The 25,755-nt window shown below is 34.4% G+C and overlaps 2 protein-coding genes and 1 non-coding gene across 5 annotated transcripts in view; 2 read left to right on the top strand and 1 right to left on the bottom strand.

Moving 5' to 3' along the window:
* The window catches only part of LOC105178526 (general transcription factor IIE subunit 1), a 13,052-nt gene extending 3,169 nt beyond the window's left edge, over nt 1-9,883 (top strand). The window contains exons 4-10 of the mRNA XM_011102017.2: nt 968-1,096; nt 1,883-1,992; nt 2,125-2,308; nt 5,927-6,130; nt 6,654-6,884; nt 7,039-7,246; nt 9,519-9,883. Of these exons, the coding sequence (XP_011100319.1) occupies nt 968-1,096; nt 1,883-1,992; nt 2,125-2,308; nt 5,927-6,130; nt 6,654-6,884; nt 7,039-7,246; nt 9,519-9,613 (1,161 nt within the window). The 3' untranslated portion in view covers nt 9,614-9,883. The remainder of the gene's footprint in view (nt 1-967; nt 1,097-1,882; nt 1,993-2,124; nt 2,309-5,926; nt 6,131-6,653; nt 6,885-7,038; nt 7,247-9,518) is intronic.
* Nucleotides 11,637-15,124, top strand: LOC105178612 (F-box/LRR-repeat protein At3g26922). Of its 3 annotated transcripts, XM_020699361.1 has the most exons (4): nt 11,639-12,724; nt 14,326-14,490; nt 14,574-14,829; nt 14,908-15,124. In XM_020699361.1, the coding sequence occupies exons 1-3, from the start codon at nt 11,771-11,773 to the stop codon at nt 14,790-14,792; spliced, it is 1,338 nt and encodes a 445-aa protein (XP_020555020.1). In that variant the 5' UTR covers nt 11,639-11,770; the 3' UTR covers nt 14,793-14,829; nt 14,908-15,124. The 3 variants fall into 3 exon arrangements, with proteins under 3 accessions (XP_020555021.1, XP_020555020.1, XP_011100423.1); XM_011102121.2 differs by having other exon boundaries at nt 11,640-12,724; nt 14,574-15,124; XM_020699362.1 differs by lacking the exon at nt 14,326-14,490 and having other exon boundaries at nt 11,637-12,724; nt 14,574-15,124.
* Nucleotides 22,749-22,820, bottom strand: TRNAD-GUC. The gene has a single exon. It is a non-coding gene; the product is annotated as a tRNA-Asp (tRNA).

Here is a 25,755-nt window from a genome sequence, read left to right as displayed (position 1 = left end):
GCAATTCCATTCCACTGTCTAGTCCCATGTAATCATCTTTTAATTTAATGAGCAGTTAGTTTTAGGCTTCAACTGGCAGTTCCTCTTGACTACAATGTTTTCGCTACTGGCCCTGACTGAAGCGGCCATGTGCCTCAGCCGGTTCATAGGTCAAACTCGCTATGGTCAAAACCAGGGTGAACCGGTCAAAACCGTTCACGTGGTAACGGTCAAAACTGATTTTGACCTTTAAAAAAGAAGATAAGGTGTGAAATATAAATTTAGTTTGGACTTAAGTTTTTTCATCTTTATAGCCTAAAATACTTGAACTTAGCTTATGCTTTTCCAATGTGGGATAATAAGCTATGCTTAAGCTAGTCCATATTTATAGCCTAAAGTGTTTAAGCTTGGCTTATGCTTTTCCAATGTGGGACAATGAGCCACCTCTAAAAGCCAATAGTATTTTTCTTCTCTTCTTCCTCATCTACTTCTTTCTCCTTTTCTCCAAGCTTCTCTAATCTATTTTGGATTTTTTAAAAGGAAATTATATGGAGACACCAGTTGCTACCTCTTTTTTATTCAAAAGGAGAAGGAACAAACCATTCAAGCTTCAAGAGCTTGTGGAGTTTTCAATTTTAAATATTTGTTAGTTTGAATTTTGATTTAATTTGCTTCGTCGAAGAGGTCTGTTGGTTTTTATTGTTATGGATTGTATTTATTTATAAATTATACAATTTTTATATATTGCTGTTATAAATTATATTTATTTAATCAATTGATTTTATAATGTATAGAATGCTACAAATATACATACATGTATATAATATTCTGGTCAACCGGTTTTTTTAATTCCGTCCAGATCAATCAACGAGTCACCCTGTGACACGGTAATTTATTCGGTTCAATCACTGGTGACGTTTTCAAAATATTGCTTGATCATGGTATCATTTCTCAGTATCAGCTCATCTTCATTTCTGATCTTTTGCAGACTGCAAAAGGTGCAAAAATATACAATGCTGCAGTAGCTGCCACTGCTGATGGTCAACAAACTGGAAGAGAAGGCGATGAAAAACTCAAGATGCATACGCACTCATATTGTTGTCTAGACTATGCACAGGTTTTTGGCTCCCAAATCTCTATGTTGTTTTAGACTGATGATGTTTGTTATATGCACACATTTCTGTGTAAATAGAGTTCATGTTTATACATTGTGGTACATAATTGCATAAGTTAAGCTGGACCAACTTTACATGTCTTAGGACAGTGGCTAATCTAGATAGTATGAAATGGAATTTCATGACATGGAGAAAGTTAAGTTTGAAATGGAAAAACAAGCCTTGCATCAGGGGTTAGAAAGTGGCAGAACAGATTGCAGAGGAGCAAGGAACTTCAACTATGAGGAGTGAATCAAAAGATAAGACGGAAGAGGTGGAACAAAGATATAGAAGACTTTTTCCCAAGGAACTCTACTCAACTCCACAAAAACCTTAAACCATAGACTGTATGTATCGAGGTTGAGCTACATGAATACTTCTGTTCAACTCGACTAGATGCAGAATTTGTTATCAAGTTTAAGGTGATAGGCAAGCTCTGTCTATTCGAGATTGAATTACTTAACACATATCATATCATACTAACTATTCTGTTTGAAAAGTTTACTCTTTAGAAAGTGTCTGACTTCAGCATTTCATGGAAGTGATTGGATTGAATCTGATTGTTTATTTATTGGTTATTAGTTTTATATCCCAGTTAATCTACTGCCAATATTTTAATTTGTACTCTTCAATCTTTCTATGTTAATATATTTACCATGATGTTGTTCCTATTTATGTAATGCCAGTGGTAGATAGATTATCTACACTCCTTTGAAATGAATTGTTTAACGTAAGTAACTTTTGTGCAGATATATGATGTGGTAAGATACAGATTACATCGAATGAAGAAAAAGCTGAAGGATGAACTCGAGAGCAAGAATACAGTTCAGGAGTATATATGCCCGAATTGCAGTAAGAGGTATCTGCTCCTGGCAGTTGTTTTCTTTCTTTCTTTTTCTTTTTAAATTTATTTTTTAATTTTTATATAATATTTTGCCTGGATATAGCTGTCTTTAAAAGGATTTGAGAATTTATTTCAAAAGAATTCCAGATATACTGCCCTTGATGCACTTCGCTTGATCTCCCCGTATGATGAGTACTTCCACTGTGAAAGCTGCAATGGTGTCCTTGTGGCTGAAAGCGATAAGTTAGCTGCTCAAGAATTGGGAGATGGAGATGATAATGCGAGAAGGCGTCGCCATGAAAACTTAAAAGACATGCTAACAAAAATGGAGGTTTGTCCTCTTTATAATTCACAATGGTCTCTCCGTCGTATGACTCAATCATGTGATGCTATTATGTTAGATTTTGTAAAGAAAAGGAGAACCTACCACCCTTCTTAGTGCCAGGATATCATTATTTCCCATGTTGCAAATTTGTTCGCTCTTTTGATGTAAAGCTGATACTTCTATTGTATGCTCTGTTCTTCCATCCTTTTCTATGGGTAGCATAGTTAAGTTCCTTTTATGGCTTCATGACCAATTAGGGGTCAAAGGGCCATTCTACTACTGTCACCCAAGCATTTTACAATATATAAATTTTTACTGCTCAATCCCTGTATATTTGCACATATTGCTATCTGATGTGATATTTGCCCCTACATTTTGTGTCTAGCGCTTCCGTTTTAACTCTCTACTTGACTGCATAAGTTACTGAGTAGTTATTAATAAAGATTCTACGATAAATGGAAGTCAAGATATATAATATTTGCAGCTTAATTCAGTTGATACTCCATCTTTCCATACAACAGGATTTTGTTTCTAAAGTCATATGAGAAAAGGAAAGTCTATCAAATTGAATATACTTTGGATCAAAATTGTAAGTTAAGTACGAAAAACGTAAAAATTAGCTTGTGACAAACATGAAAGTGGAAATGATCCTTAAATCTTCAATGGTTCCTGTTTCACATCTGCCATTGCACCAGCTGGCGAGAGACAACCAACAATATACCCTTCCATCCCTTTTCAAGGTGCCTGCAAATGTGGTGGTTCATTTGATGGTAGAACCTTTTGTTGGTGGCGCGTCTATTCAGGGAAAGCTAAATTATAGGAAGAAAACTCGGAGCAGTAACGTTATTTAACTGGAAGTTTAAGGAGAGGGGACATGCATTTAAGCATTCTCTTTGGGTGCAAAATGGAAAAGCTTTGTGTGAAAGGTCTTCTGCTCTACTATCTGAGGAGCACCAATGACTGACTCATAATAGAAGCTTTTGAAAAGCAATGTTGGTGATGAAAGCATATATAAAGATTGGTCATAGATCTTCCACGGAACATTCTTTTATAAGATAAAGATTCACTTCGGTTGTGCTCAGCCTTTTGGTATCAGGCAGTTCAAATGAAGTTCCATCGCACTTTTTGTAGAGGAAGCAACTAAGCCAAGGTGTTCCTTAAGATTCTTTACAGGTGATAAGATGTGATGAGGAGTGGATACAGAGTGTTCCTTTTATATAGGTGGTGAGTGCCGCAGATACTTACAACTTCAGAAAGAAGGTGGAAGTTGGAAGATGGAAAAATGAGTTCAGCCAAACATTATTCAGTACAACAAAGAAAATAATTCTGTGATATCAAACATTGATCTTTCAGCCCTGAAATCATTGTAGGTTATACCTATTAGCTTTCCTCTGGAATAATCTTCTTATATATATATATATGTATCTTGCATATCTCATTCGATGATGGGTAGTGGGAATGAGTTGAACTTCTAGTACTTGATAAGCAGTTAATGAGTCGTGATTTTAGCCTTAAATCCTTTAATTAGTCTCATCATCCACTTAATATCTACAATGCATGTATTCCCTTTCACCAACAAGATTTGTATCTTGCACTGCTTGGTGTTTGTTTTGGGTTCTCTATTGCAATAAACTAATTGTGGTCTCAACTTTTTTGGAATTTTATTTTCTGCCATGAGGAAATCTCTCCCCCTCAATTCTCTCTTAACTTTAAACAGGATCTTTTCAATTACCAAGTAATGAATATAAAGTTGAGATAAGCAAAACTGTCAAAACTTTACCATACTAGGTTACTCCTCCATCTAAGCGGCGCCATTGCTTTTCTTTTTGTTAATGACAGATAATGATCTCTTCCTTGAACTGGTTATTTTCCCAAAGTATCCTTCTTTAATGTTCTTGCACCTTTGCTGGGACCCTTTTTATCTAATCACAATTGAGGTTTCATTCAGCACCAAACTATTTGTCAATTTAGAGAACATAGAAAATAGGGCTACTCATTATGATAACTGCTCGGCTCGAGCTACAAATTTACTTATAATTCACTTAGCAATCTTTTAGAGTTTACCACCTGTGTTCCAAATTTGTTGCACCTATCTATTCTTGGATATCCAAAAATAAGGCTTCATTTCCTAAGATGGAATTTTTGTTCCCAAACTACCCTCCGAATTAGAGTAAAATGAAACTGTTAACTTAAACCCCTATTTCAGGGACCTTATGTAAAGATATAAAAACTTTTAGTTTTCAATTCCCATCTAAAACTCCATTTTATAGTTAAAATAGACCTGTTTTTTTTTTTTTGGTAGGGAGGGAGTATTTCAATTATTATATGTGTGGACATCTTTTCTCTTTTAGATAGCACAAGCAGGCAAGCACCTCGGTAGTATGATATTCCATAGTTTGTACTGAGTATAATAAATTATATCGGTAACAGACAAATTTTACTTCTACTTTACTTGTTGTCTAAATTATTTCGACTCCGTACGCAATTGCATTATTGTATTTTGATATAGTTAGTGAATCAACATATTGGGAGGTTGTTTATTTGCAAGTGCCTTAGCGAATATCATTTTGGTAACTAGTAATTTTAGATTTTTATGACTATCAGATTTTTGTTTTCTGACATGCAGAACCAATGATCTTGAAATCGAAGTTTTATTAGATTGGCAGGACATCACAAAACACCTCGGTTTGACGCATCCCCTCTCCATTAATATGAATGATAGATTGCAACTCGAATATCTTATTTAATGAAAGAGCTAGAATGGTTCCCATCTTTGGTATGAGCTCTTCTCCTCGACGATGACACCATGCGGTAGATGCACTGAAAACGGGGTTCTGTATATTCAAGGCAAATTGTAAAGTTTGCATTAACGATTTTAAGATTTTGGGCCCATTTAGTTCTATGCAACTAATCTTTGGGTTCATTAGGCATCTTAGTCTCTTGCACTTGACGAGGACACCATAACATGGCTAGTCAATTGATGTGTTTCCTCTATATTTAAGGCAATTGTAAGGTTTTCTCTAATACTTGAAGATTTTGGGTCCCTTCAGTTCTGTGCAACTGATTGTAGCCGTGGATCATTAGGCATTCATGATCGCCTCATGGGTATGCTTGGAAAGTGCCTATACGGTTACCTTGGAATTTGGTCACAACCTCTCCAGCTTGGCCAAATCTTGTTGATTTTTCAACAGAATGTTAACTTTGTTGAAACTTTAGCTCTTGGGAGAAAAATGTTATCCGTCAACAAGTGGAATCTTCCTATACTTTTCTAGACATGTTTTCAATATGTTTGCTTCTTTGTTTTATGGTTTTTCTATATACATCCATTTCTCTCTCCACCCTAAAGCTCAAAATAGAAGAAGAAAACAAAAACTGCATTGACTTTGCTGCGTCTGTACCTGATTGAGTATCCAAAAGGGGTTCAATAGTCTCCAAGAAAGATAATAGATGGATTACATGCTGCCAATATGAGCTTCTTTATATGGTAATTTTACGCATTCAACACATTCTTATTAGATTTCTGTAAAGCCCTGACATCCTTTGTTATCTTTTCAAGTTGTATGGAATTTTACTTTTGTGCCCACTGGTTATCTTCATCTTGAACTATGGAATGCTCGAGTACAGGAACAGCTCAAACCACTAATCGACCAACTTGCCAGAGTTAAGGATTTGCCTGTTCCTGAATTCGGAAGTCTTCAAGCTTGGGAACTTAGAGCAAATGCTGCTGGCCGATCTGTCAATGGAGACCTCAATGCTAATGATCCTTCTAAATCTTCTCAGGGTCTTGGTTTTGGTGGAACTCCTATGCCTTATGTTGGGGAGACAAAGGTTACCTTCTTTACTTTCTGTTTTGCTGCAAGTTCTTGTTTCCTTTTACTTTTGCATTGGCACAGAGAACAGGTTAACTTAATCCTTCATCAATATGTAGTTCTGAATATGGAATATGCATGCTCAATCACTATAGTTTAGCATATATAATTTGTTGAATTTCAACATAGTGGATGACTTTTGTATATTTGTGTTACGAATAGCGAATGCTTTCAACTGAAAAACAATAACTGAAGCATATAACTGTAATTTTGGATTGCTAAGGTCAGCTGTGTACATTCTCCTGTTAAATCTTTTCCTAAATGGATGAACAATATGTTGTTTGTAGTCCTATGCGGATAACTGTTGCTACATGCTCTTTCAAATAAGAAAGGCTCAGGTTTAACCATCAAAAAAGAACAATAAAACATTCTATACTGCCAGTTAGCTTGTAAATGTGGTTGTCCCATCTGTATGATTGCTAGAATCAATTTTAATATTAGAAACTTCTTTGCTGTGGAAAATTAAAGCTTGGGATTTGCAGGTTGAAGTTGCTTTTTCTGGTATTGACCAAAAAGGAGAAAATGTCAAATCAGCAAACTCAAGTGCACCTATGAAAGTTTTGCCTCCATGGATGATAAAGGAAGGCATGAATCTTACAAAAGAGCAACGTGGAGAGACCAAGGTGGAGACGAAGGGTGGTAGTTTGACAGCTTCCGAGCTTTCTGATGACAAAAAGTCCACGACTGCAAATGATGACGCAAAGAACATACAGGTTTTTTCATTAGCTTTTCCATTACTGTAAAGTGTTATCTATTTCAGCCTTTTCATTTATCATATACGTAGAGTTTTTGTGATTTTAGCTTTAGTGAGAACTTGTACTTTCAGCTCCCCTTAATCAATTTTGATTTTATATATTCCGGTTGTAGGATGAATATGTTAAAGCTTATTACGCTGCTCTACTTATGCGCCAACGCGAACAAGAAGAAGCAGTCAAGAAGGAACAGGAGTCAGGTAATGCTGCAATGTCCAATGAAGCTTATAACACATCCACTGAGCGCCAAGTTGGCATGAAGTCAAAACGCGAAGATGATTATGAAGGAGATGATAATGAATGGGAGGAGGCCCCTCCTACAGGTAAATTTCGTTATTTCATTAGCCTTTTATCCATTTATCTTTAATTTTCTTAGCAAAATGAGATTAGTATTTAGAATGCCCTAGAAAAGTTTATCGTTCAGAGTAATTGAGAGTAAGCCAGAGACTCCTTGGCAGAAAATGCAGAACCAAGTCTCATTAATATTTGACTTTTATTGGGGAATTGTTCATTACGTAATCCCTCAGGCCTAATTTATGCTACTTGGGTTTGTGACCAAGTGGGGTCGGATGGCAAGACGTGTCACTTGAAGTATTCATTCTTGTTTGTTTCTTTTCTTCTCCTTTCCGGTAATAATAGTTCAAGGCTCCAAGCCTCAACCATGGGCTCTGGAGCTTTTCGGCAGAAGAATTCTCCTGCTTAATCATGGCACTTGAAACATTTTTACAGAATTTCAAATTCAATTTCTTTACTTAATAACCAATAGGGTAAATGACCGTGACATTCCTTGAGGCTGTGTAATTACACTACCATTCTTTGTAATCTGCAAAAGTACAAGTACATCCTTTCATGGGTGTTGGTGTTGTTTACCTCAGGGGTGTATTTATAATTTTGCAAAAAAATTGGGATGTTTGTGTATATTAGATGTGACGTCGGAGGTGCAATGTAATTTACCCTAACCGATAACACAACATTCTAATTGAAATGATAAAGGTGAGTAATTGCTATATTCTGTCTCATGCAAAATTACGTCCACAACACCACTCCAGTAAGTTGATTCCTGTGAACCCTTAATTGCTGGAGGTCTGTCCTCAGAAAACCTGATATAGAACTGGGGGAAGTAAAAGAAAGCGGGGAAATAGGGAGAGTGGACGGACGAGGGATAAATGATGCGGACTTGTTTCCACCCACAGACTTGCCAAGAGGTTGGCAATTGAACTCCTTTGGCAGGAAAGCAGGAGAAGTATAAACAAGACAGAGAAAGCGGGACAGTGGGGGGCACTAGTGATGGCTCACTGAGTTCTGAATTAATCACAAGTGAATTATAGACATTTTGTTTTCAGTTTCCGTTTGAGAAATGCTTGAATTTTCTATGCTGTTGTCTTTCTAAAGATTGAAATTCAAGAATGAATATCAAATTAAAAATATGGCTGCTGTCATGAATGAGCGGGAGAGTGCTGCTGTGAAAATTTCAGAGTCAACCATGGTTGAGGCTTGGAGCTGTCTGAACAAACCATTAAACAACTTAAGGTAGTGAGTATCACCATCAGCCCAGGTGGGTAGCTTCAGAGCTCCCAGTCCATAAGGAACTAATTTATTACTCTAAGCTGGGGACTCCAGATATAAGATCTGATCTATGTACTATATCTAAAAGGTATCCGTATATTTTTTAGGTCTTAGTTTATTAGTAAGTTTTAAGGTTCCTTCGAAATGTTTGGATCCCATTGTGAATTGTGTTAACTAAATAATTTGCCTGGTGATTAGATCTCTAATGTCATTAAAATAGCCATAGTTATTTATTTGGAATGAGGTATAATGTATATACATACAATTCTTTTCAAGCATTTAGTACCCAGTGATCCAGATTCTTTTCTGTGGTGCAAGTGCACCTATTTCAAGTAAAATCTCTTCAGCTTTTAATTGACATTTGGGTGTTTCTACAATTAATCATAAAAGTGGCTTTGGAGTATGGAAACTCCCGATTTCCTTTTTGGGGTCTCCTCTCGACCTCCTTGTTCTGGGTGGTGTATATTAGATCCAAAAGTACAGAGTGTCATTACTTGAACCAGTGGCTGGTCTGGTAGATCAGGTATGGCCTATTAAGAAAAATACAGTAATAGATGTGGACATATATTGTGATGAGACTACCTCATCAGAGCCATCTGAAATTTGCTTTAGATAGAGTTTTACAACATTAGCAGAACGAAATGTGCCTTTCTCGAGCTAAAGCTGAAAACATGAATCCGTGTGAAATTCAATAGATGTGGACATACATATATTCTAGATAAATCAGCGCTGCATGTCCTGGAGGACTCAAAGAATTCCTTAGCTAAAGAACAAATATCGAAGTAAGATGAAAGCCTTTTGTGCAACTCATTTTTCTCTGATGATGCTTGAACATGAATGGATAATACACACTAGTTCAAATTGGAATTGAATTTCCATGATTGGTTTACCTTGAGATTTTTAAGTTGTTCCGCCATGAAGATCCATCACAGACTGCATTTTGAATTTTTGACTGACATAGACGTTGAACTATGTGTTCAGTGTTATTTTGGTTACTTCTTGTGATGGGTGACTATCGCTTTATTTCAGGTGGCACAACTGAACATTTTAAAGTCAAGGACTTAAACGTAGAAGCTGAGGCATCTGAAGATGATGAGGACGACATAGACTGGGAGGAAGGTTGACGGTCCAAGAAGTGCAAGTCAGTATCTACAATTTGCAGGTTAATTTGCTCCAACTCTGGCTCTACTTACTGTAGACTCTAGATTGATTAACCGTGTAGTAATAGTGTTTCCTGCACTTCTATGTCAATGTGTTGTGTTTGTAGAGACATCGCAGTGTTGATATATGTATACTTTGTACTCATCGAAAAGGTACTTTCATGGGATCAGACGATGTAGATCATCTGTGTTTGAATTGATGATGTTCTAATGCTCAGTACTAACATGTCTTGTCCATTTGTTTGGGTGATCCAGAAAGAATTTCAAATTCTTAACTCTTATTTTCAACTATAATTTGTGGAATAATGGACTTCAAATTCTTTCCAAACCAATCATTTCAAATTAGAGATGCTAATTGGGCACAGAAAACCAGAGCCCTGACCTGCACTCGTCCCGTTTGGGGGCGGGTTTGGTATTAATTTTGACGGGTTCAAGAGCCATACCCAGCTGGGTCTGGGATGGGGTATGAGTTTTGTATCGGACCCTCTCGAACCTATCCCGGGTAATATTTTATAATCTTTTTATTATTTATTATTTATATGTAATATATTATTAATAAAAAAAATTATAGTCTTATGTACAAGTCCTTAAACGATCTTGCACATATCCAACTCCACATAAGAAATACAAAAAATAAAAAATTAATTGAGAAAATCAATAATTTAGATGAGTGTCTATTAATGTATTTAAATTCAAATTGATATTATTTATTAAAAAAATAAAATATTAGTTGGATGTATTCTTTTTATTATATAATTCATTGTAGATCATAAAATATTACTTGATGAGAAAATTAATAATTTAGATGGACATATATTTTGTCTTATGCAATTTATTTTAACTTGAAAACTATGTTATTGTATTTAAATCTAAAATGATATTACTTAATAAACTAATAAAATATTAGTTGAATGAATTTTTTGTATTATAAATTTATTGAAGATCGTAAAATAATATTATTTGATGAGAAAATTAATAATTTAGACGAACGTGTATTTTGTCTTATGCATTCATTTTTGTCTGAAAACTATTTTAGTGTATTTAAATCTAACTTGATATTACTTAATAAAAAAAATAAAATATTAGTTAATCAAATGTGTATTTAAGTCTAATAAAATTAATAATTTAAATTATTTAATTCTAATTAACAAATATTAATTAAAACGACAATACAAAAAGCCAAAAGAAAAAACTCAAGACCCTCTTTGGGTTTCATTGAGGAGTAGTTTTCAGTCTACAAACTTTCTTTGTTGGGGAAAAATACAAACAATTTTCCTGTGTATTATTTATTTATTTATTTTTGTAAATAAATATCACATATTTAATTTTTTGATATTTTATTTGTTATATCATCTAATTATATTATTCCATTCACATATTGTTATTTAATTAATTAATAAACTATATTTTTTGGTTCAATAATGCAAGTTTAATTGTTATGTATAAATCAATAAATATATTACTTAGTGGGAGAATTATTAGATTAAAAATTAATCTTTATTAATATTTTTAAAAAAATTTAAATATGAATTATGCTAATCAAAATAGTATTTATTATTTTTTTAAAAAAATAAATATTATTGACAAACAACAAGTGAAATAATAAGCAAAAAATAGTATTTTTTTAACATATTGGGACAAAACAGTCTTTAATAAATTAATCTTATTTTAGAAGGAATTTTTTCTTGAACACTATTCAATTCAGATTTTATTTACTTATTAATTTTTTTACAAATGCTACTCATTTTTTATTTTGTTACAACTTCCAACTTTTTTTACAAAAAAATAATTTTCCTGAATGCAGAAATTTTTGCAACCACATCCTATTTAACTTACTACATACTCAATTCAAATAACTTGAACCCAAACAAACCAGATACTGTACTCAATTCAAATAACTTGAACCCAAACAAACCAGATATTCAATTCAAATAACTTGAATCCGAACAAACAAGATACTGTACTCAATTGAAATAACTTGAACCCGAACAAATCAGATACTCAATTCAAATAACTTGAACCCGGACAAACCAACCCGAACCCACGACGGGGAAAAAGAAATAATTTTGTAATTCCCGCTATAAAAGCAAAACAGATATCGATTGAGTTTCTCATTTCCCGATGGCGGCAAGAAGCATAGACGACCACCCGGAAGCACTCCTCCTCCACATCCTCTCTTTCCTCCCGACCCTCAACGCCGTCAGAGCTAGCTTAGTTTGTCGAAGATGGCGGGATCTCTGGCGCCACGTTCCCAGACTTGATTTCGACATGAGCCTCTACCATTCTCCTCCGAATGCCCTATGCGAATCCCGAGATGATTTCGCAGAACTCGTCACCCTAACCCTATTGCTCCGCGAACATTCTACCCCTCTGTACTCCTTCCACCTCCTATTCAACTACCGAGACTACCGACGGACCACAACCCAAGTCAATTCCTGGATCCGCTACGCTATTGCATCTGGCGTAGTCGTCCTCCTCCTGTCCTTCCCGGAAGATCTGTTTGTCAAATCGGAATTCGACACCGACGAGGACGAGACATGGCAGAAGTATGACTTCCATTTCTCTAATATCAGAAATAGCTGGGTTAGCTGCTTGGAACTCAATTATTGTCGAATTGTTTGGCCTAAGAGTTTGCCATGTGATGGGTTTTCTTCGCTTCGTTCCCTTTATCTGTGTGATGTTTCTGTAAGAGCTACGGTGCTCTACACTGTGGTTTCGAGCTGCGTTAATCTCGAATTTCTTTCTCTTTCGAGGATAAGCTACTTGCGAAATTTTAAGATACACTCTCAGACGCTGAAAGAATTGGAGTTGGAGTTGTTCAAGATCCGTCATGATAAGGATAGGGGTTCTTTGGAGATTTATGCTCCTAACCTGCATAGAATAAGCTTCGACCGATTTTCCGTAGAAGAGTATTGCTCGAGGGATTTATCTTCTTTGGTTGAAGCTAATGTGGAATTTTGGAGTGGAGATTATGGATATTTTAACTGTGACGTCCTGCAATTATTAACGGGTGTTGAGAGGCTTACCTTGTTGGATATGCACTTTGATCGGTATGGCTGGAATACCGTGATGGAGGTAACTTCCTATCCTTCTATGTTCCTTACATTTCATTATTTCTGAATACTTCAAGTTTTTTGAGACTTTATTGCACTTTCGCATAACATGCTTGGCATGTGGACTAGCTGGGCCCAAGACTGATGCTACTTTTTTATGAAAAGATCAAACAAAATTCGGGGATTTATATGGAGTATGATTTTAGGTTTCACGATCTTCTAGACTAATTCTAGGACTGTTCCGGAGACTCTAGTACATCATAAAAAGGTCCCATAATATGGATATTTAAGAACCAATGACTAATGAGTAATGTTCAAAATTTGACGCAAAAATGTGGGGAGAAAGCACTCATGGAACAACTTTTTGAAGAGCCAATTTGCGCACCCGAAAGGTTGGGTTGAAGGCTTTTTACGAACTAAAGTCCTAAAGAAAAGCTTGTCCCGATGGCGACCATGTTCAGAGACAACTGTATTTATGCACCCAGTAATCATCTCTTAATGTTCAAAATTCATTTGCAATTTAATCTATCAAGGGTGAGAGTAAGAAAATGAAGATTGCTAATTGTATATTTATGTGGCAAGGATAACATTACGGTAAGAGTTAATTACAGTTAGATTTTCTATAAAAATATGATACTACTCTTTTGCGTACAAAATTTTAGTAACTACACGGGCACCCCTTTGGAAAATACTGCGTGTAGTCGCAATCTTGCTGTTAGTAACTCCAATTTTAACATCTGATCATTCAAAATATTTTATTGATTAAAATTGCCATGTTTTGAAGCATATCGGGTTGTGAATGTATTATCATATAGTTAAAATGTGGCAAATGTAATAAAATACTCACTACGAAAGGTATTTTATCATTTTATATATGGAGTGATGTTACAGTTAGTCTCACATCTGTTGTATAAAAAATATGTTAGTCAAACATAACTTTTAGTGTGATGGGAAGGAAATATAGAAAAGAAAATGTTTATAGAAGTAATATGAAAAAATATGATTGTTATTATTTCTAAGAGGTAATAAATCGCAGGAGTTGTTTACATCTACTCAATAGTTATTAGTAATTTTCATGCTAGCACCGGTTTGTAAGATTGTTTTGAAATTAATTTATCTAGTATTTTGATTACAATAGGAGGTTAAGATTGATGTAGCATAGTTGAAGAAGCTGCAAATCCTAGTGAGATTCATGTGATTTGTGAGTTACAATGTTTTCGTTGTCAGTTCATTTTGAGTTGCATACAGGCATTAGGATCAGTTCCTTTCCTGTCAGAGTTGAGACAACTGATTCAAACAGACAAAAAGAAACTAAGGAGAAAATTGTAGTAAAGATGGGATGTTCTGGAATAAACTCATTTTACAAAATGCAAAAGGAATAGTCTAAATAAGAATTAGGAAAAACTAAGAGAGTTTGGAACGAGAAAGGAAGGAACTTCAAGGAAATGTGAAATGCGGACTGCTTCTTGCTGATGTACACTTGCAGTGAGACGTGACCAAACAGCTTTGTTCCTTTTGGTTGCTTTTACGAGAATATTAGTTTGAGTTCAGTAATCTAGTTGTCTCTGATTGACTTCTGAGAGAAAAGATTTCACGAAATCTGATCTTTTTGTCTCCTGAAAGGTTGCTGCTACAAAGAGTACCTCTGTATCTTCGGTATTCAAGAATCTGAAATTCTTGGAGCTGAAAATTGCATATACAGAAGAAGAACTGCCTGAGATTGCTGCATTTTTGGGAGTATGCCCAGTGCTTGAGACTCTGGTGCTTAATTATTACGTCGAGAGTGATGTGAGTATTATGCCTATGGAGTTTTTTAGCTTGTGCTCTTACAGGTTGGTGGTACTTACATGATCATTCTGTTGATTTTTCAGTTGCCATTATCTGAAGATTTTAAGAGCGAACCTCCCACGTTCCACATTCCGAATCTTAAGCAAGTCAAGATGCGGAACTACCGTAGGACTGAAATGGAATTGTATGTTGTGGAGCTTCTCAAATTGCATAATGTGGTCTTGGAAAAAATTATGGCCTTTCCTCAAGTAGCAAATGGAAAATCATCATCCCCACTTGTTCTCTTAGACAGCTTACAGTGATTTTCGGACAAGAGGCTGTACCGCAGAAGGTTTCCTGGTACGATTGACCATTGCACTGGTTGTACGAAACTGTAAAACCTCAATATACTGATGAAGCCATTTTTCTTGCTTTCAGTCTAAATACGGTTATCCCAAATTGCTTCTTCTCAGTAACATGAGTAACGTGAAAGGCCTATTGGTTTCTTTCTGCGAAGTTTTCCAGCTATCCGCTTGATCTGATTCAGTGCAGCAAAATGCTTTGACAGGCACATAAGGGTGTTTGATATTTGTTTAAAGACGAGTTTATAAGATGTAAAATAGAATACGGTAAATTACAACGATCTCCCATAAGGTTTGACATAGTTACGAATACTCTTCGTTGTTTGAGAAATTATTAATATTTTTTTGATTTTAACAATCCTCTAACGATTAGTTCAATCGATTAGGTTTTCATCCATTTTTTATGGTAAATCGACAAAAATGCTTTTGTAGATTAAAAATTATAATTTTAATTAATTTTTAAATTGTTTTGAATTTTTTTAAAGATTAAGTGGATAATTTTTTTAGATTTTTATAATTTTTTCATCAATCTCGTTCGATTTTTTTATAAGTTTTTATTTTTTTAAAATAAAACAAATACAATAAGTGTAAAGTTTGATAATTTTATACATCTATTCAAGGATTATAGAATTTCGTCAAATATCAGGCGTATTTATAATTTTTTAAACAAAAAAATATATTTATAATTATGCCGAATATGAAGAAAGATTGTTTTAATTTACCTAATAATATTATGAGTTTATGAGCTTTAGTAAGGAGCACTCTCGTTAAGATTTTAACAAAATTTTTGAGTTTTGGTTATACTAACTGCAAAATTATCGTTGCGTGATCTGTGAGTCTCATAATTTTATTTATTGAAATGTTGTAGCATTTTAAATATCATTTAACATCATATAAATCCTGAAAAAATGTTAAAGATGAACGAGTTTATAAAATATTTAATAAAGCTCAGCCTAACACCTTTTAAGCCTTATCCGCTGTAATGGTTTCCGATTCGGAAGGCCCTACTTGGAGTGGGAATTTAAGCCATAGTATATAAAAATAAATATACGAACATATTCTACATGTATGGAAAACAAATTGTATATTTTATACACATTTGCATACAATACATAAAAGATAGATTATCGAGAGAAAATGATAATGATTGCATGGAGTGCGAAAATGTGCAAAGAATCTGATGAAAATCGACATAAAAGTGCATGTGGGAGTCAGTGACACGAGTTATTATTATGACTATAGGGTGAGCTTTATTTATAGGTTAGTAGGGAGAAAAATTCAAAAGTACTCACAACATAAGATATATCGTTTGAACGTTGCGTGAGTTAGCTAACTAACAAAAGAAACGGATTGAAATTTGGATTTACTTAACGAAGATATGAATTTTTGAATGAATCATGTTAGTCAACTCGAATTTTGTGAAGTGTGTTTTACTTGTTGTCAATAGGCACAATCACGGATTTTGTTAAAGATTTTTCAATATGATGTGATGGTAGAAATAAGTATGACATGGAATTTCTTATGTCTAATGAGTCATCTTACTGAACTTGTTTTTGGCCTGCCAAGAGTAAATATAAAAATTATGAGTTTGATACCTTATTTATGGGGTCAGTAGAGTTAGGCCTACCAGGGTAATCGGGGGGTGGCGTGGGAGGGGCGTACTTTTCTTGTTTTGGTTCCAAGAAATATGGTTGAAGGGATATCTTCATTACTGTATTGTTAGATTAAATTCTTACTTATTTGTTAATTGCTTTATCTTAATTTTTTTTTGTAATTCTTACTTTCGTTATTACTTTTTAGTTATTATCAGAGGTAGGGCTAAGGGAAGCAGAGGTTGTAGAATATTCCTCATAGCAGGGTAAATCTAGCTGACATGTTCCTCAAGCAAATTGCCTCATTTTCATCACCAGGAAGGGATCCTTCTTGTAGGTAATAAGGAGGGGTTTCTTCTAATTTGTAATAATCTCCAAGATGCTCATATAATTCTTGTTGGAATTTTTAGTGCGTGTTCTTATAGTGATAGAGCGAGTATTGTAGTTGGCTAGCGAACTAGCTAGCCGAGCAAGGGTAAATCTACGTTTGGGTTGTTCCCCGTGCGAGTAGTTCGGTGGAGCTGGAAGCTCTTAAGTCTGCTCTTGAGCTCAGTTACTTTTTGAATGTATTATTTCATTCTCTCTCCCTTACATTAAAAGCTTCGTCCTCCTGATAGGTTACTTGTTGGAAATCGAAGTGAACTTTTAGATTGTGTGCTCCTGCATTGAGAGCCGTCTTGATACCTACTATGAGGGCTTTATACTCGACATTATTATCTGAGGCTCTAAAATCAAATCTTAAGGCAAATTCCAGCTTGTCTCCTTTCGAGCTAATCAGCAAGGTTCCCGCACCGCGGCCCACATGTGTGTATGAGCTATCTACACACAACAACCGCTCTCCTTCCTCTTCTTCAATAGGTACTGCTTCAGTCATGAATTCTGCTAATGTTTGGATCTTAATGGCCATCCTGGGCTGGCAGGGAGTATGATTCATTGAGCTCTACAATCCATTTGATTATCTTACCTGAAGTCTCAGTTTTCTCCAACATTTGCCGCAGAGGAGTCTTATTCACATGATGAGCACAAATCTCGCAGCATGCTTGCCCACATAGAGATCTAAATACAATGGTTCACCTAATGAGGGTTTGGTAAGCAAGGGGAACTCGGGCAAGTAGGCATTTTAGGTCTTGGAAGACTTGTGTGCAAGCATCATCCAAGGTGAAGCTTTTGTCATCCTCAACACTTTGAAGAAGGATAGGTTAGGCTTAGCGAAACCGAATATACAATTTGCTAAGAACAACTATGCAACCAGCTAATGTTTGTACCTCATTGAGGTTGGTAGGAGATTTCATTTTCTGGATGGCTCATATCTTGTCTGGGTTGACCTTAATACCTTTCTCAGTCACCATGTTGCCTAGCAAGCATCCACTCCGGACTCCAAAAGTACACCTAGTTAGGTTTAGTTTCATATGGTACTTCCTTAGAATCCAAAATGTTTCAGCAAGGTCAATGACATAGAGATTAGTTTCCCGATTCTTCAGCAGCATTTTGTTAGCATAGACCTCCATGTTACGACGAAGTTTTTTTAGCCCGAAGGGCATGACAATATAACAATATGTTCCCCCCGACGTGATGAAGCTTACTCGCTTTTTATCATCGGTATTAAGCATAATTTGATGAGAGCCCTACAATGCATCCATTAAACCTAATAATTCATGACCAAAGGTGGAATCCACCAGTTGATCTATACCGAAAGAGGGTAAACATTCTTAGGACAACCTTGTTAACGTCCCTAAAGTCTACACACATATAACACTTATTACCTGGCTTGGAATAACTATTCTCGAACTTGAATCTCCTTGATGTGCCCCTCAACAAGGAGCTCACTTACGTCCTCTTGGATGACCTTGTTCTTCTCAGGACCAAGGTGTTGTTTCTTCTATTTGACTAGGGCAAAGCATGGATCCTACTTTAGGCTATATACTGCAATATTGGGATCAATTCCTACTCAGTCATTGGCTGACCATGTAAAGACGTCAATATTTTCTGCAAGAAAGTGGATAATTGCCCTGTTAATTTAGGGCTCAGCTAAGAACCAATTTCAGTTTATCTTGTCTGGCTCTCCTGGCACCAACTGGATGCTTAACTGCTCCTCGATGGGCTACACTCGAGCGAGAACCTCATTTTTCTAGTCATCATACTGCATAAATTTCTTACCTTCTGCTTATTAGGTTAAGGGGGGATCTATCTTCATGTTCATCCTATTGCATCCATTCATGGACTCTACATAGCATTTTCGTGTTATGTATTAGTTATCTATAACTTCTCATAGTCGTGCTCTAGTGGTGAACTTCATTTTCATGTGGTAGGTGGAGACTACAATTTAGAAGGCATCCAGGGCAAATCGCCTTATAATGACATTGTATGTTGAGGGCATGTCCACTATGAGGAAACAGATGATCTTGGTCTTCCTATTGAGCTCCACACCAAGTGCTAGGGGAAAGAAGATTTGTCCTATGAGGAGTATTACTCCCCTTGCAAAACTATATATTGAGGTGTCTACCAGCTTTAGTAGGGTATCGCTAAGGTCCATCTTCCTGTAGACTTTATAAAATAGGATATTCTACATAGCTTTCAGAATCCAAAAACAAAATGCGTTGAACAAAAATAATTGGCTAAAGTAGCTGAAATTACTAGAGTGTCATTATGCGGTAAGTGAATTACTTACGTATCAGCAGGTCCAAAGTGGATCGTGGTATCTCGTAGGCAGAGTGCCACTCTCGTTTTTCGCAACATTGATCTTCGTTGACATAGTCATTTCAGCAACCGACTTGGATGAGTCTTTTTGTTTCTTACCTCAATTGGCAGCATGTATTGGTATCATCTCCATACTACCTATTGTACCTATATTTAGATTGGGAAAGTTGATGTCATTCCTTAGCGCCTTTAGGCCACTGCAGAACAGGATGTCTTTTATGTCCATCAACATCCTTGATGGGCTACCAACAAGTGTGGAAATGATCATTCTTCGAGTCGAGGGGACTAAATTGCCCTCATCGTTCCCCCTTGCTCATGCGAGACAAAGTGGTATCATTGTCCCTCCTCTTATCATCGTTGTCGCCCTTCTTCACCAACCAAATATATTCTAAGTTCATGTATTTCTCTGCTTGTGCTAGCAGGTCATGGAAGTTAGTTGCAAGTTTCTTTGTCAATAATTTGAAGAGAGGGCCGATTCAAAGTCCTTGCGAGATAGCGCTAATCAACACTTTGCGGAGGGCATTGGAAGTTCCATGAAGATGTTAAAATACTAGATATATGGCCTCAAGATTTTTTTTTCTTCCTGTTTAAACCTGGAAAGACCGATAGCATTTTTTGTGTTTTTTTTCTTTATTGAACTCGTATAGAATAAGACAGCTAAACTCTTGCAAAAGAGTGTATTGATCCAGCTGGGAGGTGGTAGAACCACTACTAGGCAGAATCGATTAGCGTAATAAGAAAAACACGACATTCAATACATCAATATACCTGTGCAGAACTTATAGATGTGCTCAGCAGGATCAATAGTGCCATTGAAAACAGGCACATGCAATGGTGCCAAGAAGTAGACAATTCTTCTGCCATGATGTCAGCGTTGAGGGAATACCTCGCTCCAGAGCAGGGCTCCCTTCCTTACCTCTTAGTGGAGGTCCACTACTTTTCTTGAGAAAGTACCAGATCCTAAGGAGTCTCCTAGTTGGTCACCGCTTTGCTGGTGGGATCAGCGAACGTAAATTCATGTTGCTGGAGCACAATGTGAGTCCATCAACTCCTTGCTTTCCTTGTATGTTGAGCTTTTGTGCTGATATAATTGTCTTGCTCGATGGAAAGGGAACCTGAACAATGAACTGATGGAACTACTCACAGAAGAGCAGGTTGGTGACAATAGGCAAGGCTGTCGGATCTAAAGTGGGAGCAAGGGCATTGAGAACCCCTATTGTTTGTTCTGGATATGGAACTACAAACCCTACTACTATGGGGAGGGAAGTGTATTATCGAAAGAACTATTGTCAGCTCCATTGTTTGAGTTAGTCATTTCTCTCGTCTTTAGCTTTAAGTACTCCCAGACAATGCCAATGATGTATAGCAAAATTCAACAACACCATAATGGTCAAAGAGTTTTCACGAAAATCCTAAGATCCAGGGAGGACTAACCAATAAAATAGGAATTAACACATCGATGTCTAAGTCAATAAGTTGATTTGCCGAATAAATAATCGAAAAACTTAAAATAACGTAAGAACAATGGTAGTAATTTAGGCTGAACGATAAAATATTTAGTCAAAATAATATCATGTGGAGTGCAAAAATGTGCAAATAACAAGCTAAAAATTGAGAGAAAAGGTGTGTGAAGCGAGTGATACGAATTGAAATTATAACCATAAGGTGATCTCTATTTATAGCCATTCAGAAGAAAAATCCAGAAATAGCAGCAGCATAAGATATACCATTTGAAATTTGCGGGATTCAGATAACTAACAAATAAAACAGATCGAAATTTTAACTTATCTTGACAGAGATATGACAATTTGAATAAGTCATGCTCAGTCAAAACTAGTTTTGTATAGCCTTTTTAACCTGTTGTTGACAAATCAGCAATTGGGGTCCAGGGGAATTTGTTAGAGATTTTTCATTATGATGGGTCCCAAAATGTCAGGAATATATATGATGTGGAATCTCTATTGTCGAATGAGTCATCTTACTGTATTGAACTTGTTTTTGGCCTGCTAAGTTACTGTAAATATAAATTTTATGGGCTTGATATCTTGCTCATAGGCTAACAGGATCAGACCTGTTAGACTTATCAGTAGAGCCCCACTTTCTTTGTTTTGGACTTTAGAAAAAATGATTGAAGGGGTATCATTATTAGTGTATTGTTAGATCTATATTCTTAAGTTTTTTCATTAATTTTTTATCTTAGTTTATTTGTTAATTCTTATTTTCTAAGCCTCCTAAACCAATCATGGACTAAGTCCATAAACAAGCCACACCAACCTAGCTGGTTGTAAACCCAGCTGGTCCATCAGCAGGGAGGTATGACTTACAAACTTATTTTCTATTTTACTAAACTCGTTGGCTAAGAAACAAGCCCCTTCCAGTTGGACAGACATGTCATATAGCTGGCTAACACATCAACACACGTCATACTAAAACATCTCACTTAGACTCGCACAAATTGATGGGAATTGAGCTGATAAGCCACTAGTAACAGCTTTTCGAAAATCTCAGCAGACCTGATATGACTTGGCAAAACAACCATATCTCTTTCAATGTTTATCCAAATCACAAACGATTTTGTACAATTATTTTTATTCCTAATCAAATGCATTACAACTCAACCCACCTAAGGGGTTGAGTTGTCTTACCCCAACCGTAAAATAGCAAGGCCCAACATAAAAAATCGGGCCCTTGTCATGCAAGGTAAACGCATGATAAGCATATACTATTAGTGTTATTCAGGTTTATCATGCAAAGTATGAATGAGGTTTGTTTTCGTTTAACAAATAAGTTCCTTTGTTAGTTAAAATTCATCATATTTATCGATATAGGGCGATTGTATGCCAAAGAGGTGTCCAAATAGTACAAAAAATCAAATAAAAAGTTGTAGAAATTGAATGGAAAAAAAATACTTCCGACTTGGAGTGTGGCAAACTTGAAACGTTTTATGTATAAATTCAAGTGTAATGTAGTCTTGGAAACTTCCTTGCATTTCTTTGAAACAAAGTTTGTTGTCCGACTTTCAGTTTGTTAGTTAGTTCGAATTATTAGTTGACCGTATAAATTAACGAAAGGACATTTTCGGAGGGGAAAAAAGGCAACGAACTAACAATAAAGGGAAAAAATTAACAACTCTTTACCTGCCATAGGGAGAAGAGGTATAAGGCACTATTTTAGGTGAAAATAATCTTAAATCGAGGGAAATTCACTTTTGATCGCCTGAATTAACTACAAAATCGCTTTTGATACCAATGGTACTTCATCAAATTTGGTCCCCCTTTCTTAAAATGATAAAAAATAGTCCTAACCATGAGTTGAGTCTCTGTTAATTTACATAGTCAAGTAACATTTAGGACTAATTTTGATTATTTTAAGAAAGCTCGAGAGCAGAACTGAGGAGGTCGGAACAATTTAGTCAATCAATGTCAAGATTTCATCTGTATAGTTTATTAGTGTTGATGTATACAAATATGTGTTTGTGTGTAGAGGTTTGATCATTCATTCTTGTACTGATAATTTGGGGAAAAAGAGGTGAATGGATATGCTTTAAAGCCCATTTACAAACAAAAAGCTGGAGGCTCAATGTCCATGTCAATTATTAAATAATGAGAGCAAAACAAAAAAAAATAGGCGCCGTTGCCGGGGATCGAACCCGGGTCGCCCGCGTGACAGGCGGGAATACTCACCACTATACTACAACGACTTTTTTGTTGGTTTGATTTGGATTATTAAATAACAATACTCAATAAGGAGGAAAAATAATAATATTTTTTAAATATTATTTGATACGATTTAAAATAGATTGAAAAAGAAAGACTAATCTTTTTATCTTTTAGTAGTTATCCCTTTCTCTTCATTTTATATTAAAGAATTAATAAGTTAATATTATGCTAAAATAATTATTAAGTTAGGGAAAAAATAAAAACAAATTTAAAAAATTTTAATAAAAATATTTATCAGACAAGAATAATAATATATTTTATATGTTAATATCTCAAATAAAATGAGTACTGTGCATTTATTCCAGACCATGCAGTTTAAGCAGAATAAATTTTAATTTAATAAAAATTTAAAAACTGAATCATAACGTACGAATAACAAAATAAATAAAAATAAAAAATACATATTTTTTTTTTTTGTCTTTTGGCCTTGGACTCTCTTTTTTCTCCACAATTTGGGACGAACAACAAAATTAAACTCCGAAAATATTTCATATACATCCACTTTTACTTTTCTTTCGTCTATTCTCTTTAACCAAACACTAAATTTTTTCTTATACTTTGATTCTTCGTCCCAACCATACTAGCTCTAACTACATCGACAAATTAAGAAGTATATCAAAACCTAACAAATAATAATAGATTACACAGAATGTTAAAAAAATCAGAAAAATGTCCATATACACATAGAATTCGAACCCAAGACCTTTCTGTCGACTAAAAAGTTATGAAACCCCAACTTTATCAGCAAGTCCTCACTGAAAAAAATAAATCAAATGCAACGTTTTGATACTTGTTATACCACACTTTCATAATTACATTCTTTTTTTTATTATTTATTTATGTAAATTGCTCGTTATTTGAGATGATCAAATAGTTCTTTGAGTTATCAATAATATCTTAGTCTAACGGTTATAGTTAAAATTGAGGTCTTATAAACAAGTTCAAAGTCACGATTCGAGTCTCATGGGATGTACGGGTATTTGTCTTATTTTGTGAGAGTTATTATAATTTATTTGTCCTTTAGTTATTTGTTAAATCGATATAATTTGTCTACTGATTTTAATCATATTAATTTATTAATTGAATTTATGTATTATTTTTAAAAAATAATAATAATAATAATTGTTGGGCTGGTGATCACCATAGAGACTATATGATAATCAAGCCTAAAATAGTAAAATAAAGAACACTAATGTTTTCTAGTGACACATCAATAATGTCAATACAATATAATAACGGCTATTATATTGCCTTTAGGCTGTTAGTATACATATGTAACTAATTGTACTTAACGACAACTTTGTGCATATTTTTTTGTCGTGCAAATAATAATTTTTATAAAATAATAGTAGTTATTAAAGTAATATTAAAATTGTCACTAGTTTTCTATTTTTTTCGTAGTGATCGTCCTCCCATGAGGTTTGATGTGATTAAATATAAATTTTATGTAATTTAAAATTTTATATCTAGTACTCCTGATATATATTTCATTTAATGAATGAATTCATACGTTCGATATAATTGATTAAATTTATTGATAACAACAAAAAAATAAAAATTGAACGAAAATCCTACATACCCCTAATTGACTTATAACATATCAAACAAATATCTTTTGACGCAATTGCCATTGTACATCTTCACATGCTAATGTATATAATGAGGTACATTTTCACCTTTATAAGGACGGTAAGAAAAGACTTGTCTGACCTAAAATAGTATTTATACGTCGATCGCGAATAAATATATATTTTTGTTTAATTTTTTTTGATGATATTAGTAAATTTAATAAATTTTACAATGAATAAATTTATTTATCAAATAAAAATAAATATTAAGAATGTTAAATTACTTTTTTAAACTATATAAAATTTATGTATAATTATCTTCGTCCACTACATACTTTGTTTCAGAACACGTCGAAGTACATTAATTGAAGTAAATATCGAACTAGCCGTTGTCTTTTGACCTGAAATTCAAGTTGCATCTACCACCTAATTAATTCGATTAATTGATACGCGTCACACCGTTTTTTCATTTAATTTTAGGTAAATTACAACAATTTTTTCTGAGATTTGACATAATTATGAATACTCCCTCATTATTTGAAAAATTATAAATATCTCCCTAATATTTAATGAAATTATGTAATTCTTGGATGGAGGCATGAAATTGTCAACTTTATCCTTACAGTATCTTTTAAAAAAAAATAAAAAACTTATAAAAAAATCAAATAGGATGGAAGGATAAATTTTAAAAATGATAAAAAAAATTATTCACTTAATCCATAAAAAATAATAAAAAATTTAAAAATAAATAAAATTATACTTTTTAATCTACAAGGGCATTTTGGTCGTCTCGTCACAAAAATGGACGAAAATCTAATAGATTTGGCTAATTGTTAGACGACGATTAAAATAAGGGGGTATTGATAATTTTTCAAACAATAAGAAGGTATTCGTAATTATACTAAAACTTAGGGGAGGTCATTGTAATTTATCCTTAATTTTGAATAAATTAATTATTAATTATATCATGGTTTTAATTATTAATAATTATAACAATTTATATATTAATTATTAAAAATAATTATTAATAATGTTAATATTACTCCATATATATATATGTTACATTTATCCATTTATAAATTCAAAAATGTACATGAAATCATTCAATGAAGGGTAAAATTGAAATTTGTGTAATTTTTTTCTACCGTTAACATTTTTCGTTCAAATCCTAATGAAAGGGTGTAAGTTCAAATCCTAATGAAAGGGTGTAAGGTGTAACGGAAGAATTTTCTGAGAGGGTATAAGGTGTAATTTTCAAAACCTTTTTAGAAAAAAAATATAGTTTTGTCTTTGCAAAGGTTCTAAGTGTAATTAACCCTAAAATTTATATATATTTATAATAGAGAAT

This window comes from Sesamum indicum, linkage group LG16 (genome assembly GCF_000512975.1).
Source record: "Sesamum indicum cultivar Zhongzhi No. 13 linkage group LG16, S_indicum_v1.0, whole genome shotgun sequence".
Lineage (NCBI taxonomy): Eukaryota > Viridiplantae > Streptophyta > Magnoliopsida > Lamiales > Pedaliaceae > Sesamum > Sesamum indicum.
Note: the sequence above shows the minus strand (reverse complement) of the source record. Positions and strands in the feature narration are given on the sequence as shown.